At 53.9% G+C, this 20,090-nt stretch overlaps 1 protein-coding gene across 1 annotated transcript in view; it reads left to right on the top strand.

Annotated features, from left to right (window-relative positions):
- LOC119094466 (protein expanded-like) overlaps positions 1 to 16,817 on the top strand; it is a 29,971-nt gene extending 13,154 nt beyond the window's left edge. The window contains exons 5-15 of the mRNA XM_037217523.1: positions 1,635 to 1,818; positions 4,335 to 4,559; positions 7,742 to 7,813; positions 8,529 to 8,688; positions 8,861 to 9,259; positions 10,299 to 10,478; positions 10,806 to 10,937; positions 14,123 to 14,156; positions 14,604 to 15,726; positions 16,191 to 16,301; positions 16,803 to 16,817. Of these exons, the coding sequence (XP_037073418.1) occupies positions 1,635 to 1,818; positions 4,335 to 4,559; positions 7,742 to 7,813; positions 8,529 to 8,688; positions 8,861 to 9,259; positions 10,299 to 10,478; positions 10,806 to 10,937; positions 14,123 to 14,156; positions 14,604 to 15,726; positions 16,191 to 16,301; positions 16,803 to 16,817 (2,635 nt within the window). The remainder of the gene's footprint in view (positions 1 to 1,634; positions 1,819 to 4,334; positions 4,560 to 7,741; positions 7,814 to 8,528; positions 8,689 to 8,860; positions 9,260 to 10,298; positions 10,479 to 10,805; positions 10,938 to 14,122; positions 14,157 to 14,603; positions 15,727 to 16,190; positions 16,302 to 16,802) is intronic.
- The last annotated feature ends 3,273 nt before the right edge of the window (positions 16,818 to 20,090 follow it).

The raw sequence follows: 20,090 nt of genomic DNA, 5'->3' as shown, positions 1-20,090 counted from the left end.
GTAGTTACCCCCTTTTCACGCAAGCATTACTAGACAGGGGCATGATTTGGTACCACGCCTGAAATGCTTGACAGGATGGATACGAAGGGATATGATGATGTTTTGCGGTATGGGTTATCAGCATGGCTGTAACTTTAACGCGATCAACTCACCCCGGAGGCGTTTTGTATCATTATCATGCACATCTTCGTCATTTCCAGTGTGTGATGGATGCTCCATGGGTTGTTCCCATGGGTCAAAATACACAGGCGTGATGTGGCCCACTGGAACGTGATGTCTCAACAAAATTACTTAAAGAATAATGTTTACAGGATATTAAACCTGACAACATATTTTTGATAGACCTGACGAAAAGCCATGAGTTGCGGCACCTGTGCGTCCCATGTTCCGTTAGTTTTAGAACGAGGTGTCTGTGGAATGCGGCTGAACTAAATTAGGTACCAGTCGAACAAACGCTAGCGTGGAAAGGGTGTTACATATCTTACGTTTCATCATGCATCCAACCTTCTTTCCTCAATCTTGCTCTATCCTGCGACTTCGTGGCGCCCCGTTTGCCCGGGTCAAACTACATGCACGAGCCACGAGCGCGCTAAGGTGCCCCTGGTGGTACCAGGCACCCCCAGTGCCCCATCAGAGCGCCGAGCATAGAGCTCGTATGGTGGCCCCTGCGCACTGTGCGGGCTCAGTTTCGGCGGAGGAACCCCCAGGTGTATATAGCTTTGTTCCACCACTATCTGCTCTCGTTCAGGCTTCATGGTCCTGAAGTGGTCACAACCGGTCGAATGGGCTCCAATCCAAAGCAAACCAAAAAGTGTCATCAGGAAATATGCTGAGGGACCGAAACATCAGGACATAAAGATATTTCTGTCTCACAGCAGGGCTTTCACTTAAGTGATTGTAACTTAAAACTATGTCACCTTGCCTTGTACGTGATCAGCCTGCACAGATCATCTGGCGTGCAGACGCGCTGAACATGGAGTGGAATATGTCGTGTGTATTTTGTATACAATTGAACCCCTACCCAGCGTTTAGTTGACAACTGTGGATGGATCCTAGAACCAAAGCCACAAGGCGCAGTCGAGGGCGACACTTTCCACAAGGATGATTGGGGTGCGGGTACACTAATGAGTACGTGTTGGACTTTTGTGGCAATTCACCCCATGCAAGGATATAAGCCTTATCTAGTAATCCCAAACAGGAGTATGCAACGTAGGCACTCCTGCGAACAGTGATGTTTTTAATTTCATTGTTTCTCACGCAAGGATACCGAAGCAATGCTAGACTTGCTAAAAATTCCGCTCCTTGTATGTGCCCGTTGAGCCTGGGTCAGCTTGCACCCACTGCGTGGTGCCCTCGGGCCGTCCTCGCAGGGGCGTTGTCAGCATTGTGTGGGTCAACCCTCCTGTCTGGTCAGCCGGGCCACCCGGCACCGCTGTGTGGGCTGACCTTCCTGTCTGTCCCTGCAGGGACCGGGTCACCCGGCACCGCTGTGTGGGCTGACCCTGTCTGACCATCCCTGCATGGACCGGGTCACCTGGCACCGCCGCGTGGGCTGACCCTGTCTGTCTGTCCCTGTGGGGACCGGGCCCCCCGGCACCGCTGTGTGGGCTGACACTGTCTGCCTGTCCCTGCAGGGATCAGGTCACCCGGCACCACTACTACCTGCAGCTGCGGGAGAACGTGCTGGCGCACGGGCAGGCGTGCAGCCGGGAGTTGTGCCTGCTGCTGGCCGGCTGGGCGTTGCAGGCTGACCTCGGCGACCGACCACTTCACGCCGGCACCCAATACTTCCGGCCGGCCGACTACTTCCCCGACTGGGTACGCGTCCGCTCACAGACAGAGTGGTAGTGGTGGGGGGCGTCTGTTTCTGTCCCGCTCGTCACGCGTCCGCCGGCGTGGTCTCGTCGTCCCGTGTTTAGGCGCTGCGCTCGCGCATGTCGGCCGGAGCTGCAGAGCGTTTGTGCAACAACGGGGCAGCGCATGCGAGTATTGTGGCTGCATTCCTGGAGCAGCCACTCACGTGTTCATGTGGCACAGTCTGGGGTATTTCGCCATCCGCGGCAGCCTAGAGAGGGCTTGATTTTAACTTCTGCTTCTCGGTATTTCAGGATGTAATCGTCGGACCGAAAAAAACTCAAACGACAGTCGAGAGCCCCGGTCGATCTTCCTGAGAAATTTTTCTATTGACGTCCATCACTGATGACGACCGCTGATGCATCCCAAATTTTCAAATGATTTCAAGGACCTCCACCCTCCTTAATATTGATTGAGGGGCTATGTGACCGGAATCAAACGGACGAGCGCGTATTCTTGCGTCGCATAGCTACGCATAGTTGGTAAAGTGGAATGCTATAATACTAAAAACGGTAAGCGTTGAGGTCGTATCATATCACGTCATGGTTATGCCAAGTCCAGGTCTTGTTATCAGATGTAAAGGATTTTCGCACTCATCCGGTTAAAATGCTATATAGAAGCCATTGGTATGGAAATGCCTCAGTTATACCAATTTGTTAACCACAATTGGGCAACACAACTTACGTTGCTTTAACACCTGTAAGATGGCCTAACATGATCTCGAACGGTGAACCGGTGTGAAATGGTGTGGCCGACCGTTATTAGAGGCACTCAAGCTAGCGGAAAAATTGATTGATTACATTACAAAGTAAATTAACCACAACTGAAAGGGAAAATTGAATTAGTTAAGGTTTATTAAATTATTTAACATTTAACTCGATATTAATTAGTGTTGAATAAAATAGTTCATAATTTTTTGATGCAATGTTACTTAACTTAATTAGTTAAGAACAACTTGAGACTTAAAATGGAAGTCCAGAAAAACAAAGGAAATTGTGAATCGCTGCTCGCGGTTGTGACGTCACAGCTTGCGACTTGACCTAGTATCAAAAATTGTGATGCCCAGGAATATGCGAGGTTGATTAAGTGCCAGTTGCTGAAAATTTAGCGCACCTACCAGCTGGAGCCAGCATTTTTTTTCTGTAAACATGGAGGAGGCTGCTTTTCCCTTTTTCGAAAGCCTCCTCCCTTGCTACGCTGTGCTAAGCGCTGTGTCCCAAACGTAACGTCCGTTTGGCCCCTAATTGAGTTAAAGATTAGAAGTTAACCGTGTTTGGTTTGGGGTTTTAAACTATTAGAAACTATTTCAGCACGATTTACAACCTTGCTTAATGACCAACATCTACCGCACCTAATAACGACACCTTTTAACTAATACCTAATAACCGCTCCAACCACCCCAACCACCCCAACCACGTCACAGCATGATGCGATATTCTCGCGCCATCATTGCGATTTGATTAGACTCGAACAAAAAAAAACTCCTTCCCTCGTGCAAAATGTATTTATGGACGGCCTCTGGTTTGCCAGGACTCACTGGGGCCACCAATAAAGCCACAGAATATCACGCGGAGCACAGAAATCGATTATCATGCTCGGGGACTAGGAATGGGCTTCACTCAATGTTCACACCCATGCTTTAAGCGAGCATTTGCGCAAAGCGCATGTAGGATAAGTGGCCTGTCCGACACTGGTATGGCAGACTTCAGGAGAGTCTGTGTGGTGCTTTTGGATGTAACCGGCAAGTTAAAGCATTAGTGTGACAATTGATCATTTCAGATCATTCGCTCATCATTACCATCTTTATGGTTTTCGCTGGTCGCTCATTATGCTGCAATGTTGCTGCCCAGTTTTTGGCATGAAAAAGGATCCTGTTGGTAGCTGTTGTTACCAGTGCACGTTAATGAACGAAGTGTTTCATAGCACGGCATTACGGTGATATCGTCCTGACGGCAACTTTGGGAATATTTCCTTCGATTACTGCGTTGCGTGTAATTTGTGTGTCCGTCTAGTTGGCACTTAATTAAAATGTGATAAAAAACTAAATGGCACTTAATTCAGATTTGCACAAAACTGGGGGACGTGTCCGTCTAGCTGGCAACAGATGGGATTTAACCCCCTTTAGGGTAGGACATAGCATGCGTGTTTTCACGACAATCGTTTAAAGAATAATTTCAGGTCTGGCTGTCTTCTCCAGATTCTAGTTTGACCCCTCCAATACGGATTCATTCTCTTAATCTTGCATACATGGTTACATCCATGGGTTATTGTTTGGGTGGAAAATGTTAGTTTTGAGTCGCACCACCCTCGTTGCCCCGCAATTCATTTTAAAAAGTGGACCCAGCCCCCATATCAGCCTGTTCTGGCTTTTCGAAGCGCTTTGGCAGGCAGCTCAGCTGGTGGTCCGTCTGGTTTTGCGAAGCGCGGCTCCCGTCGTCTCCCTGTTCAACATCAGCTGACAGGCCGCCTGCTGTCGGCAGCTGATTGGTCAGGCGGGCGCCGAGTCCATCCTGAACAGCACGCCAGCCGTACACCGGCACAACAGGGGCATGTCCAGCGCGCAGGCCGAGCTGGCTTATATCAGGGAGGCGTCGGCGGTCGAGGCGCCCTTCAACCTGCACCTGTACCGGCTCAGGCGCCGGAAGTCGGACACTTCCGGCTCCGTTCTGCTCGGCATCTGCCCCAACGGCGTGGAGCTGTATCAGGTATGGACGCCAACGGTGTCGGCGCTACTTTGCCAGCCTGTCTTCTGACGGATGTAGGATCAATACAGAGTGTCCATTTGCTAATCGTGCGCTAGGAAGATGATTGCGTGCTGGATTTGGCATAGGGCACAAAGTTGTGCAAAGTTTGAATTTATAGAAGCTCTCTGAGTCTGTTTTCGCACAACCCCAAAGTTGTTAATGCGCCGCTTTTGTGCTATTACCGTCCATTAAATAAGTCTTGGCGTTATCACTTGAGCCATCGCCTTTGGTAAGCGGGCTGGATGAAGGAGTTCGATGGGGGAAAAGAGCCTAACTAGCGTCAGTACTCCGTGAATGACGGTAACTATAAGAATATAATAGTCAGATGCGATGCATTTCGTTAGGCGTCATTTTATTGCGTCATTGCATCCTGATTCGTCAGAAAAGTATCCAAGAAGTTTAAATTATTTAACTCGGCTCGTATTATCTAAAGTAGCCAGGACAAAATGGGGATGCTTGAACTTCGTGAGGAGTGGTCCATCCGGAATGGCCTTGGTGCTTGTAGGCTGCTTTTAGGTCCAATTGTGGAAACGCATCAATTGAAGACGCTTCTATTTGTTTAATTTTTCAGATTTCTAAGGCGTGACACATAAGGTTATTACATCAACCCCACAGCATCTATAATTCATGATAAAAAATGTGGTCCAATGCTCGGAAGCTATGATATCGTTAATATCATAACATTTTTGTTCTTTTTTAAACACAGCGTGAGCCTACCGTTTTCTTTTGTTTGTGTACTCATAAAGTTATTTATCTAGTTTTTTCTTGTCTTTATGAAGTTCAAAGCTTCTTATACTTTTGTGGAGTTTTAAGTCCGGTGTATTTATAAAGTTATGCCATGCAAATGCACACGGGCAGTGACGCACCTTTGCTACATCGTTTGTTTACTTCGTGCAACCAAGGCGCGATGACTCTCCAGGTAATTCCAGTAACGGGGTGACTCAATCAGGTAACTACATGTTTCCAAGCGAAATGATTTATCCTTTTTGATGATCCTGCACCCCTTGTGCTACCCGTCCTGCAATGACTCGCTTTTTCCTAGACATGCTAATACCCCGAAGTGTGCATATTTCAGTGTTTGTTTGCACAAGGGATAAGGCTAGATGACGGACAAAATGAAACAGCTCCCTACTTTGGAAAGCGTAACTGACTACCAGGCTGCACTAACGATAAATGAGCTTAAATGATGGGTCCGTTCTAGGACGTCGTGTGTAACACAAGATACTTCAGAAATGGCCCAAGTTTCTCCATCGTACCCTTTTGCGTGCTGTTCTTAGTGCAATTTTCTGTGCGAACGTTAGCACCAATAATTTTGCGATTGTAAATGCACTTAGAGTCATAATTACAGCTAGAGTAGTGAGGCCAACCGTCCGCGTCAAGGAAAGCTAAAAATCCAGGTTGCGGATGCGGCGACGGCGGTCGTGCAGTTTTCAGAAGTCTAAGCATCTGTCATCCAGAACACCCTCAAGACATGAATTGCACAACTTCTGTGCATGACAGTGTGTCGCGAGCCGTGTGCTTGTTGGTGACCCGTTTCAGATGTTTCGAAAGGTCCACAGGAATGCGACCAATCTGTTTCTTGCCTTTGTGCTCGCGGATTAAGGTTAACTGCATGGACGCACGGCTTGCTGTCACACCATGACATAGCGGCATCAAAGTGTCGACTACTTACCCCTCCCTGGTTTATGTAACACAATGCAAAGAAGGCGGCAAGCACCGGAGAATCCGAGCGAGGCGGGACCGGCGGCGCCGCGCCGTCCGGTCCGTACCGAGTCCGACGCGGGGGCAGGCGGGCAGGCAGGCTGGCCGACCCGGCTAGCCCGCCGCGTCCGCCGCAGGCTGGCGCCGCTCCCATTCCTCAGCGCTGGCCGGGGAGCGGAGCTCGGCCGACCGCCGTCCATCTGGGTCAACCCGCGCCCGGCCGCCGCCGGCCAGCGGCGAGCACCGCACGGCGGCCGGTTCGCCGCCGTGCCGCAGTGGTCGCGGTCCGGCGGGGGCTCCCAGCGACTGGACACGATCCGGCGGGGCCTCCCACCGACTGGACACGGTCCGTGGGGCCTCCCAGCGACTGAACACGGTCCGGCGGAGGCCTACCAGCGACTGGGACACGGTCCGGTAGGGCCTCCCAGCGCCTGGACACGGTCCGGCGGGCCTCCCAGCGACTGGAACGCAGTCCGGTGGGGCCTCTTAGCGACTGGACACGGTCCGGACACGGTCCGGCGGTGCACAGGGACTGGGACACGGTCTGATGGGACACAGGGACTGGGATACGGTCTGGTGGGACACGGGGATTGGGACACGGTCCGGTCGGTACAGGGAATGGGCCACGGTCATTTCGATGGTATCCAGGGATCGAAGACATGGTCTAGTAATGTCCAAGGATCGCCGGCAAGGTCTGGTGGGATCTGGAGACCGAAGAAAAAGTCTGATGGGGTCTGGAAACCAATGACACAGTCTAATGGGTCTGGAGACCAAACAAACGGTCTAGTGGGGTCTGGAGACCGAGGCCATGGTCTAGTGGGGTCTGGAGACCGAGGCCATGGTCTAGTAGGGCCTGCAGACGGAAGGCACAGTCTAGTGTGATCTGGAGATCGATGACACGATATTGGAGGGGGGGGGGGGGGGGGGGTGGGGGGTGGAGGGTCTGGAAGCCGAAACTACGGGTCCCCAGCAGAAACAAGTATGGTCTGTTTGTGTTGCATCCTTGTTGAACGAACATTCTTGTTCACAAGATAACACAGCATACTTAGTTCTGCATGCTCAGTAATGGGGAGGAGGACGTTGGGATCAGGGGTCAGGCAAAGCACTGCCTACTGCGGCGTGCTTCACGTGTACGTATGTATGAATGCATGCATGTATGTATTGAGCATGTATGCCATTGAATGAATGTGTCGCAACATGAGATCGTCAAGAGTCGGCATGGGCGACAGACGAGGGAGTGACCGGGACACGGGGCGCAGCCGGCTATCCCTCATGTGAGCAAACCTCCATGTTACCATAACATGGAAGAGGATAAGCTTCCGCCTCATGCTACCATCTTGTCAGCATTGACGTACGTGTGTTGCCGTCATGTTACAGACCCGTTGTCTTTCGCCTTTTCCATTAGGGTCTTGTGCCTTTGAGATGGTTTTCTTTCCTTACAGGAGGAGAAGAACAGTGTTAGAAAGCTGATTGCGTCTTTTATCTGGACAAACATCGGCAGGCTCGGCTTTGAGGTGAGTCAGTTGTTGCACTGCGTTGCCGTCTCGACATGGTTCTCTTCTCGTCAGTTACGCGTAGCTCTAACAAGAAGCGTTGTACCGTCTGGCGCGTGTCAAAAGCAGTGATGTCTTAAGAAAAGATGTGACTTGTAATATACCTGTGGATGCTTAAAGATGGATGTAAGACTGCTTGCTCTTCGCAATGCAAGTCATGTCGCACCCTCAAGTTATATTAAATGTCAAGGCGCAAATGAAAACTGTAATCGTTGAACCCTCCCGAATCCTTCACACATATGGCAAAAGTAAGTTGCGTACTATGCATTCAAACATGCAACCAAAAGAGACTGAGTTCCTCGTGCCCAAAGCGTAACCAGACGGAAGCTGGGAGATGAAGGCACATACTGTGCGCAGCGGCGATAGGTGTCGAGAAGCGTGACGCATTCAGCAACAGTATGAAAGGCAGACACATGGCTTACAGCCATGGTCTTTAGTGGTTATGATCTGTTTAAATATGATCTTATCTTGGGTCATGCAAGGCAGGGAAACGTTCACGAGAGATGAGCCTTTTTACGAGCTGGTTTCTGCGATTAAAATGTTTTCTCCAAAGATTTTGGCAGTTCTTGAGTCGTACCTCTCCGAATGATATGATAAGGAAGTTCTATCTTAGACCATTACCAAGCACTGTCACCCTTATCGTACATCATTTTGCCACATCCTGCTTTGTTTCCAGAAAAAGAAGTTTGAAATCAGTGCCTTGACTCAGAAGTTCACTTTCTACACCACGGACGACGAGAAATCCAAGCAGCTGTTCCACCTCTGCAAGGAGACCCACCTGTTCACGCAGTCAGCTCATGACCGGCTCGCCCTCATCCAGCAGCGTTCAGAAGAAGGTGCGTACGGCGGCGGACTGTGTTTGTCACGTGTGGTGGACCGCTGTGCTGGTACAAGCCACAGAGGAAACGGCCCTCGTCAGCCCAGTGTTGCTGGCACGACCCCGCTCTACCGACTCTTCCCTCGCCGGACCAGGTGGTCGGTCTACCGACTCTTGCCTTGCCGAACCAGGTGGTCGGTCTACCGACTCTTGCCTTGCCGAACCAGGCGGTCGATCTACCGGCTCCTGCCTCGCCGAACCAGGCGGTCGATCTACGAACTCTTCCCTCGCCGGACCAGGCGGTCGATCTACCGACTCTTGCCTCGCCGGACTAGGCGGTCGATCTACCGACTTTTCCTCGCCGGACCAGGCGGCCGATCTACCGATTCACCCCTCGCTGAACAAGGCGGTCTATCTACCGACTCTTCCCTCGCCGAACCAGACGGTCTATCTACCGACTCTTCCCTCACCGGACCAGGTGGTCGATCTACCGACTCACCCCTCGCTGAACAAGGCGGTCGATCTACTGACTAACCCCTTGCTGAACGAGGCGGTTTCACAGCCTCCACCAGAGTTTTTTTCTAGAATAAGTCATGAATGCATTATACTTAAATTTTGTTAGCTGAGTATACCGTGTTTTTACACACTCGGTGGAAGTTCGTGTTCCCGGCCATTCATAGTTCACGAATTGTGACATCTTGAGATCTCGTCTGTTGCATTTTGCGTCCAGGCATCCGGACATGCAAGTTTGTCGTAAAACGTGTGCTCTGAAGGCTGAGGGCGTGCATGCTTTACGATTCTACACGATGATTGTGAAGTGATTGGAACCGAATCAGCATCCAAATCAATTATAAAAAATCATGGCGCGGTCCCCAATGATTCAAAATAATTGGGGACCGCGCCATCATCAAAATGAAACTTAGTTTTTAAAGTGGTTTAATTTAAATGTTTTGAATAAAACGGTATCATTTATGCGGACTGAATCAAGCGAAATAGAGTGGGGGTCATGATTCGATTTAGTGTGATAAGAATCACAGATTTTGCTACTTATTTTTCTGTAATAGCACACCATACAGCACCATCGTTGGAATTTGAGAAACTTGTTGCACCCAGTGATCGTGTTCTGTAAAGTTTCAGGACGTGTGCATCTGCACCACAATGTATTATGCAAATAATGATGTGGCTCTATTCATGTATGTGAAGGAAATATATATATATATATATATATATATATATATATATATATATATACATGTATGTATGTATCCTTCAACACGCCAGGCGCTCGTCGATGAATTGTCAGTTTGTTGCAAAACTTAATTTCATCACGGCATAGATAACTGAAAGCTTTGCGCGCTACACTTATTCAGATGCCTCGTACACTTTAAAAAATGTTGGTAATTTTTTGTTTTCGTTGCTTAATTTCATTGCTCGTTGCATTGCTTGTGTCGCCGCGCTGCGCCGGGCCACCGCCACGGCCGCACGTCACACACTGCGCGAGCTGACGTCAGCAACCGATTACGTCCACTTGAGAGCTGACGTCAGCAGCCGATTACATCCACCCGAAAATCGGCTTTTGGAACGCTAAGCGACGCCGCGCCCCTGACGGGAGCTGGGTCTGGCTGGCAGAGCGGCGGACGCCGGCGAGCTCGCTCCGGCGCCCCCGTGACCTGCGCCCGGGCTGGGAGTACCTGCAGACGTCGGCCGGCGACGCCGAGCAGCGGGTCTCGGTCGTCTCCAGCACCTCGTCCAACGCCACGTCCGGCGTCGTCTCGGACCGGACCGTGCCGAGCCTGGACGACAGCGACGGTGAGTGTTGGCTCGTCCGGCCGTAGCGACACCGCCCCGGCCCGAACACCGCCGCCACGCCGTGGGTGCGTACGTTGAGATGCCCTTGTTAGGGTGTGTGGGACGGCTGCTGCCGATCTTGACAATGCCTTGGTATGCAGCGCTGAACAGATTTTTGATATTACGAACTGTCGGGGAAGCCACTGAGTCCTCAAGCAAGTGAACCTGTGGTGAGCGGCTTACAACGACCGAGGGGCTGGTGGCAAGGAGGCACCAAATAAACTTGCCGCAGTCCGGGCCGTTTTGCTGGTCCTGGGCGGTGAGTCAGGTGCGGTCGGGTATTTACAGATGACCTGCAGGCGGAGCTGCTGGCCGGCTGCGGGGCGGCCGAGTCTGCCGAGAGCGGGGTGGACTCGATGACTCGCTCCCGCTCGCAGCTGGACGCCGCCTCCCCGCGATCGTCACAGAGATCCTCCGCCGGTAAGTCGGCACTGAGGCTCCCACAGCTTTGGAAATTAGTCTCAGCTTTCTGTGCAGTCAGTTGAATGTTGAATTGAAGACGTTCGTTCCACTCCGGATCAGCCAGTCCGCGGCTGCACCGGACCGGAGGCACTGGCCACATTGACAAACGCCGTCCTGAGATGCCCGTGACGTCACCAATGGACGACTGAATCTGGTGCAGCACGGGGTAAGACCCGTCGAGACGTGGCTATGACGTCACAAGCCACTGGCTCGGGATGATAACTGTCGGGAACGACGGACCTCGTGTCATTTTTTTGCACAATGCGTAGACAGGAATGTGACGGAAGCTGTTTCGCAAGTCGTTGGCGCTTCCGATATCGCAATTCCGTCGTCATTAGGGCTTTACGACGCACTCAGCTACTGAGTGCATGTGGCCTCGTCTACCTCTCACCCTGACGGGAAGTGTGGACACCGCGAGGAACCGAACCCTGTACGATTGGTCATATCATAATTTGTATATGTAGGCGATATCATGACTTGTCACCCTTCCGTCACTTCTACCGCTACATGGACAGCAGGCTGACCCGGTTGACGATATTCAGAGGTGTCTGTTTTTTTACTCACTGACGCCCAGAGGCTGTTTTTCCCCGAACTTGTGGCAGTATACTAGCTAAGCATTGATGTTAGTCTGCCAGCGCGGCTGATGTGGTAGTGGTCTGTCATTTCGCTGTCACTTGACACCGACTAGGTTCAATTATCCAACACTGTCGCCGCTACCACCATCTACTTCCAGCCATTAACTAGCACTGCATAACTTGAACGCCAAGTTATTGATCGTACCTCTTGATTCCGAGTGAGGTCGCAGGTTGGGCGATCCTCACTTGAGCCATGTATGATGCGACTTTCAGCTTAAGCGGCCCGGCCCGGCACAGCCCGGCCGTTGTGCTTCCTTGGAGTTGACGCATTGGAAGTCACTCATTGTGGGTTCATGCTGTATGGTCGGACAAACTTTTCTTGCAACATTGTAATACGAGCACGATTCCATTTCCCCATTCGGATAACATGAGAAAGGAAAAATTGCCGCACGGAGAAAACCCTGAAGGACTATGGGTGAGCCACGCTAAACCCGACTCAGATCTCACCGACCCATTGTCGCAGTGCAATGAGACCAACAGATTCAGACGGAAGAGAAAAGGGACAGTCGTATTGGCCACGACATGGGCAATGTGCCGATGTGGTCACGTGCTCTCGTGCGCCAATCATGGATCCTCCCGTTTTGGGGTGTTTTGGGGGTTGCTGTTGGATCTCAGCAGCAAGGTTAGATCGATACGTGAACTCAGCTGCACGGTGCGGGTGAATGTATGATGCTCACTGGCCGGTCTCATAACTGCCCCACCTGTAGTGATCTGGTGTGACCGTAGTGCGGTCTTGTGATCTAGCGACTTGTTAGTGACCAATGATCGACCGGAAAGCGACTTACCTTTTCATCCTGTTCGAAACTGATCTCGAAAGCCTGATGGATATTTTGGGTCTGGAAACTACACTGGTTATAGACCTGTTCGTTGTGAGCAACGTCCACCAAAATATTTTCGTTTTCCCCAATATTGTGGCCATGATTACAAAAACCGTAAACTACCGCACACTTCTCGATGCACGCACGCACGCACGCACGCACGCACGCACGCACGCACACACACACACTCCCACCCACACACCCACACCCACACCCACACCCACACCCACACCCCCCACACCCCCTCCACACACATACACGCACGCATACACACGTTGTTCCTTTAGTGATATAGAAGAGATTTTTTGGCAAAACACGTCCAAGCTAAAATCGAGGGAGGTGTGGACCTCGCCTGTATGTTTGAATGAAGCATCATGTGTGGTGCCTATTTCCTTGAATTCGTTTACATGTACACGTATGCTCGCGGACTCTAGTCCTTCGATAGGCACTGTATCGTGGTAATGGCTTGAAATCGCTCTTGGTTTAATCACCGGAATGCTGGTGTCCTGTAAAAACTGTGGCATGCTGTTTAAAAAAAAAACACCGAAAAATCGAGTGGTATCATCAGCAGGCAATTTTGAATTCACTTCTGCTATTGTTTCGATAAAAGTATGCTGCCGACATATCGACTCAACCATATTTCCATTCCCCTTTTTTTCCTCGAGGAAGAAGGTTAATACTAATGTCTGTTGTTATACTGTATGATTTCAAGTGTTGTGGAGGACATGGGTGTGAGTGATTTTGGCGATCCGTTCGTGGGTGGTGGGTGAGCAAGAAGGCAAACACCATAGTTTTATGGAAGGGTTGCGACGAGACGTCAGTTTCACTGATGAAACAATAATACGGACTGTTGTCCTCGTCTGATGGTATGAACACGTGCTCGTACTGTTTTTATTACGGGGTATTTCATTTTGAACTTTGACTTTAATAAGGCGATCATATTTATGTACAAAATCTCTTGAGAAATGTCCTTGTTTTACAGACATTTCAGCATTTCGACACTTACGCCAATCAGTGTTTGTGTGCCTAAAAGCGGCCCACGGCAGTTCCATGAACACGAGTGCACTTCCAGAATAACTCACACCCGCTAGAGCTTTGCGGATGACGCGTCCAGCCGCTGAGCTCGGGGATGAAAGCCTGTATCTCCAGCTCCCAAACCACGATGACTGCGTGGAAGACACTAATCTAAATGCCTAGCAACCTTCAACAATATTTGTCAAATAGGTTGTGCTTGGTCCTTTTTTGCCGCCCTTAATTGCACTGTTGATACTGATATTTCAAGTGAAACTCCCTTCGTACAAATATACATATATATATATATATATATATATATATATATATATATATATATATAAAGTATTTACGCCGGTAGATGCTTGCACACCAGACAAGGACAAAAGTCCGAACAATTATCCCATCTGTGGGCAAACATTGCTGTACGGTGTGATTTACTTCACTTTGAAGTGGAACGGCTGTGCAGTTCGTTCTCCGCGAACACTTGCTATCAGTGTAGACTAAACTGCCTTCAGCTGGCACGCCAAATGAGATGTTCAAGGCAGTGCGATCATTTGGTGTACCAAACCGACCAAACACTCCTCATCTGTGGGCCATTCGGTTCGAGTGTACCAAGTGGCTGCTGCTTTGTGCGTTGGAACGCAGACTTCTTACTGACGCGTCGTCTCGTCTCCAGGTGGAGAGGTGACCTCGCCAGCCCGGCGGCGTCCGTCCGCGGCGGCGGTGGCGCCGGCTGCGGCGGCCGACGCACGGCGGGGCTCCGGGCGCACCGGCGACGGCTGCGCTCCTTCCCCGCGCCGCCTGTCGCTGACAGGAAACCCACACTACGCGCTGGCGCAGCTGCCGCCGGCCGCCGCCGGCCGTGTCGAGGCCAGCGAGCCAGCGCCGTCGCCAGGGTTCGCATCGTCAGCGGCCTGCTGCACCACGAGCGCGCAGCAGGAGGCGTCGATGTGCGGTGCCGCGCGGCCGGCAGCCGGCGGCGGCGCGTGCCCCTCAGACGCCGCCAGCCGGACGTTAAACAGCACCATGTGCACGCGGCCAGACGGCAGCACCGGCTCCGGCTCGGACAGCGCGCGCCACCGCCCGCTGCGGCCGAGCGGTGCCACGGACGGCGACGCGCCGGTCAACGCTGACCTGCGCGGAGCCCTGTCCGACAGCGCCGACCTGTGCAGCGGCACCCTGGCTGCCGCCGGTCAGGTGGACATCGACTACAGCGTGCACTCGGCGCACACGTCGGTCGGCTCTGTCGTCACGACGCCCGGCTCGTTCCCGCGCAAGACCACCGTCTCCAGCACGTTCGAAACGGACAGCGACTACGTCCAGGTGCCTTACGACAGGCACGGCCAGCCCCGGATGGCTGAGCCGGCGGGCGGCGTGCCCATGGCCACGGTGACGACGGTGACGCCCGTGTGTGTGGCGCAGTCATGCCAGACGGCGGCGGCGGACGAGCGACCGCCGCCGGCGGAGGCTGCCGTGCGCGTTGTCACCGTGCCGGCGGCCGGGGCGCCGGTCTCGGGTGAGGCGTCGGCGCGCTTCATCACCGCCCGGCCGCCAGTGACCGTGCTGCGTGCATGCGTGGCGAAGGCGTCGCTCCTCGAGCCCCAGCCGCCGCCGGCCGCCCTGTCGCGCCCAGCTGCTCCAGAGCGCAGCGTTGCATTCAGCGGCAACAGCTGCCTGGACGTGCGCGCGTCCCACCCGGCCCCGGGTCCCGGGCCGGGGCCCCGCGCGTCGCGACTAGCTCTCAGCACGGCGCAGAAGCCCGCGGCGATGCGGCCAGCGCCCGGTCCGGTGTCGGGTGGCGCGTTGGCACGTGTGGGGCCGCACCCTACGCTGGGCCACGCGGTGACTCAACCCTCGCTGAGTCCCTGTATGCACGCGGTGCCGACTCCCAGCTGGCAGCAGTCGGCACCAACCACCAGCTGGCAGCAGCCGGCGATCAGCGCGGAGCTGGCCGCAGCTGGCAGGCTGACCCAGTTGGCGGCGGGTCCGCTCCTGCCGTGTGGCCGAGCCCCGGCGCAGCGCGCCAGCCTGGCCACCGTGTATATCGGCCAGCTGGCCCGCTCGCAGATCGAGCAGTTCCAGCGCCAGCTGCTCTCCAACTCAGATTACGTCATGTACCCGCTGAAGGACCCGGGCATCAGCCGGCAGGAGTACATGGACGCCAGGCGGTGCGGTGTGGCGGACCTCTCGGACGGCCGGCCGCCGCCGCCGCTGTGCCGCGCCCCCAAGGACAGCGCGCAGTACCGCAGCTCTCTTAGCGCAGGCCCGCGCGGCGCCAGCGTCGGCCCGACGCGCGAGGCGGTCGGCTCGCTGGTGGAGCGGCTGGACAGCCTGCGCCGCCACCTCAGCTGCCAGTCGCTGGCCCCCTCCGCCACGGGCGCGTCCGCAGTCAGCGGCACGCCAGCGCCCAGCCCGGCACTGCCGACGGCCGCCAGTGGCCGGCGCGCCGCTGTGAACCGCGCGACCTCGGACAACCTGCCGGCGTCGGCCGGCGCGGCGCGACGCTCGGCGGCGTCGGCTCACGGCGATGAGCGGCCTCCACCGCCGTACTGGCAGGTTAGTCAGCTCGGTCAGCCAGTGGCCGGCGGTGTTGCGACAGATGTTCTGAAGCGTGCCTGGTGCCGGTTTGTCACCATGCCATCTGCATGCGCCGCTGCTGGTCGTCGGGTGATCGGGGAACGGGTGCGCTGCTGCCGCGTCAGGTGATAGGCGCGCCCCTGACGACGATGGTGTGCTGTACCCAGGCGCAGCAGCTGCTGCCAGACGCAGCCCCGAGCCGGTCGCTGGTGTCCGTCAGCCAACCAAGCCAGTCGCAGCGACAGCGGCGCCAAACGCTGAACAAGCACCAGCTGCTGGTCCGCCAGCACCTGGATTGCATGGAGCGAGTGTCGCCGGCCAGCGGCGCCGAGCCGCCGACGCCGACGGCACCCTCTGGCCAGCCTCAGCTGGACGTGGACCAGCTGCGGCTGACCAGCGACCGGCTGGACCTGCCCCTCATCTCGGCGCTGTGCCGCGACCGTCTCCTGCGGTCGCCGACCTGCCGGCCACGCACCTGGCACGAGGCGAGCGGCGCACCGGTCGCTTCGCCGGCGCACCCGACCGCCGGCCAGCCGATCCTCGCACGCCACCAGTCGCTCGCGCTGCCGGCGTTTCCGGCGGCCGGCCGTCCGTCGGAGCCGGGCAGGCCGCGACGCCGGCCGGTAGCCACCAGTCACCGCCATCCGTCGGTCGTGACGCCGCTCACCGCCAGCACGCCTGCCAGGCGCGGCGGGAAGGCGGCGCCGGCAGCGGGCGCTGGGGCTGCCCGGTGACCCAGCCGTCAGGTGCCACGTGGTGTCACGCGCGCCTGTCGTCAGGGTCATCCGCGATAAGGTTGCCACAAATCAACGATGCCGTGGATCGCGTCCTTGCGGGCGTCTGAGTCATTTCCCTTCCGCCCGTCTCATCGTGCCTACATTGGCAAGTCATGATCCGGTGTGATCCGGCTCCCGCCGGGTGTTCTGGCCAGTAGCTTGTTTTGCTAGCGTCTGGATGGTCCCGAACAGGCGGGCAGCAGGGGTTTTCAAAGGCGGGGTTTGGTCGCAAACGGAGACGCAGAATTTGGCTGTAGTTTCAAAATGCAATGGAGGAGAAGCCACCAACAAAAGAGATTGTGTTGCTCCCTGGAGCCATGTAGGCCGTCCAGATGAATCCACTTTCCAGGCAATGAGTCTTTCCATAATCACATGTATTCAACTCCCGTGTGGCTTATTTATCATTTTTTCGTCCAAGACCCGTCCCGGGAAGCTTATCCTTGAAGCCTCTTGCTTCGTCCGCCAGTGTACTGTCACCTCGTGTTTGTACTTCAAGGGTAATGGCCACTGACGCTCGCTGTGGTTCGGCATGGAATGTCGGTTTGGGCAAGGCAAGATATCGGGTCATGTTCCACGTTGATTGTGATATGTCCTCCGAGCGTGTGGCAAATGTGTCTTCACCTCTAACACTGTACGGTGTATGTGTAATGTCGTGTATGCGCACCTGAACAATCGCCAAGTTTTCCAAAGCAATTCATATTTTATCAGAATAGTGTGTAGTTTGTGGCGACGTGGCCCTTACTTCGTGTATTGTAGGCGTAGATATGTGTGCTTAATCTTGTTGTTATGCGTGGTGCACTGCGTATGTCAAATATGACCGGTCGCTTACCACCAGCACTATTTGTCTACTCTACAAAGCACTGAGGACGCATAGGCGGATCCTGGGGGGAGGGGGGGGGGGGCACGGCGGCATGGCCCCCCAAACCCTCTGAGAATATGTTTTGGCTACCCCAAAATATTCGCAGAACTTCATAAAAGTTTCGTCTACTTACCGGCTGTTTTAACTTCAACTGTTTTAACTGTTTTGTTTTAACTTCTGTTTAAGATTCAAAAGGATTTCGTTGTTTTTTTGTTTTTTTGTTTTGAATGGTGTCCCTACTAGGTTCTCGCGAAAGGCACCATGCACTGAACCCCGGATCCCACACCAGCCAGCTGACGACGAAAGGATGCCCCCCCCTCCCAAAACTCCGGGCTAGATACGCCCCTGTGAGGACGGGCTACGGCCCTGCAGCTTCGAGTCCACCTGGGGCTTGGGCAGGGCAGTGGTCTGGCCAGATTTCCTCCCCCTATGATGCGCCCCGCTTGTCATTCCATGGGTCAGGTAACGCGCACGATTGTGTTGTTTTGTGGCAATTCAAGTTCCTTATGCGCACACGCGCACATGCATGTATAAGCACATGCACACGCATAAGCACATGCACACGCACACGCACACGCACACGCACACGCACACAGGCGCATAAAACGATGCTTTTCGTCCGCACGTCTGATTTGTGACAATTCAAGTTCCTTACGTCCACACACACACACATGCATGTATAAGCACATGCTCTCGCATGAGCACACGCACACGCACACGCACACACGCGCATAAAACGACGCCTTTCGTCTCCTTCGACAGTGACAGGTATGCTCCCAAGAACCAGCTAGACGAGAACTATTTATAGATACTTTCCTAGGGCGCCGCGTGCGCCCTTCACGCTCAGCGCGGGGCGGTGGCGGTTAGGAATGTGCCGTGAAAGGTGCTTTGATGACCAAGGTTATGTCGGCTGATGAGCGGCTCACACTGGCGGCCGGTAGTGCTCCTGTAGCGGCACGAGGTCAACACTTCGTCGTGTGGGTCACCAATAGGTGGCGCCAACGAGTGCTGTGTGCTTGTGTGTGTGGCATTGTGTGTCGCGTGAAAGCTGTGTGTGCCTCCATAGCTTCGCTGCACTGTTAATGTTGGGGAATGATATGAATGATATGCCTACCACAGAACGATTGCTAGTATAGCTATTGTTTGCCCGCTAATGGCATATTGACTTCATAACTAAGCTGAGGTTTGCTGTTGTCAAGTGATGTAGTCAAACCGAGCCATGTCGATGATCAGAGGCTCTCGTCGACCCGCTCGGTGGCCATCCACCCGTCTGGCAAGACCTCAGCAGGTAGTTTGCTCATTTTGCGGCCCCCAGGCAGGGAGTCCGTTTCTGCATCGTCGTTCTTATCGCTTTCCCGTTCGCACTAGTTTGGAACTAGTGCGAACACACCTTTTCGCTTAATTTGTGTTGTTCTCTTCTCGCTACCCCAGTGTGGGGAAGCGGAGCAAGCGTAAGAAGGACGACACTGACACGGATTCGAACTCGACCTCTGACATCGATCATTCCCTGGATATGGCGACGGAAGTGCCGCTAGCCCCGCTTTGGCTACCACTTCACCTGATGACCCTCGCGCGCCCCAGGCCCATTCCATTGTTTCACGCACTTCCGCCACGGTGTCTGGACAGCACCCTTCTCCGTTCAACGTCCCCAGTTCCGACCCTCGCTCGCCTTCGACCACCCCGGTGCCTGTTCGATCTGATACTGACTCTCGCTTGACAACGACCAGTGTTCGCCTACCCTCTGAACCAACTGTGGATCCTCTCGGCTTTTACGTTATTGTTCAGCCTTGTGATGAAAACGTGTCATTCCGGAAGATCAACGTTTTCAGGCCATCAAAGCAAATCAAGGCTATCTGCGGTCCATGCAAACTCAAAATTGAAGCGCCGGCAAACGGATCGCTCATCATTAAAACAACCACTCGCGCACAAACCAAGGCCCTATCAAAACAACTGAATTTTGTGGCAAACAAGTAAGTCTCCCTGCACCATGTCAGAAACACCAGTAAATGCACCATCTTCGCGCCCGAGCCCCATTTCATGACGGAGGACGAGATCCTAGCGGAGCTCAGAGACGAGCAAGTTTGCCGTGTCCGATGGCTGGCGACTTTCAGAGATGGCCAGCGTCGCGACACCAGCCTGCTCGTCACCACCTTTGCTACTACTCGACTTCCAGAGACGCTCACTGCTGGTTACCTTCGTTATAAATTAAGAGCATTCATTCCAAATCCAATCAGGTGTTTCAAGCGCAACGGTTCAAATGCCAACAGTTCGGACGCGGCAGCAAGTACTGCAAACAGCGTGCCAGATGCTTGAAGTACGGCGAGGACTCCTCAAGAGGGCTCTGCCTGCACATCACCCCAGAAATGCCTGAGCTGTGGAAGTGCTGGTCACGCCACCAACTCTCCCTCAGTGTCCCACATGGAAAAAAGGAA

The sequence above is a fragment of the Pollicipes pollicipes genome, unplaced genomic scaffold (assembly GCF_011947565.3).
Source record: "Pollicipes pollicipes isolate AB1234 unplaced genomic scaffold, Ppol_2.1 Scaffold_4002;HRSCAF=4701_pilon_pilon_pilon, whole genome shotgun sequence".
NCBI classification, from domain to species: domain Eukaryota; kingdom Metazoa; phylum Arthropoda; class Thecostraca; order Pollicipedomorpha; family Pollicipedidae; genus Pollicipes; species Pollicipes pollicipes.
The sequence above is the reverse complement of the archived record's forward strand: the minus strand, read 5'-3'. Positions and strand labels throughout refer to the sequence as shown.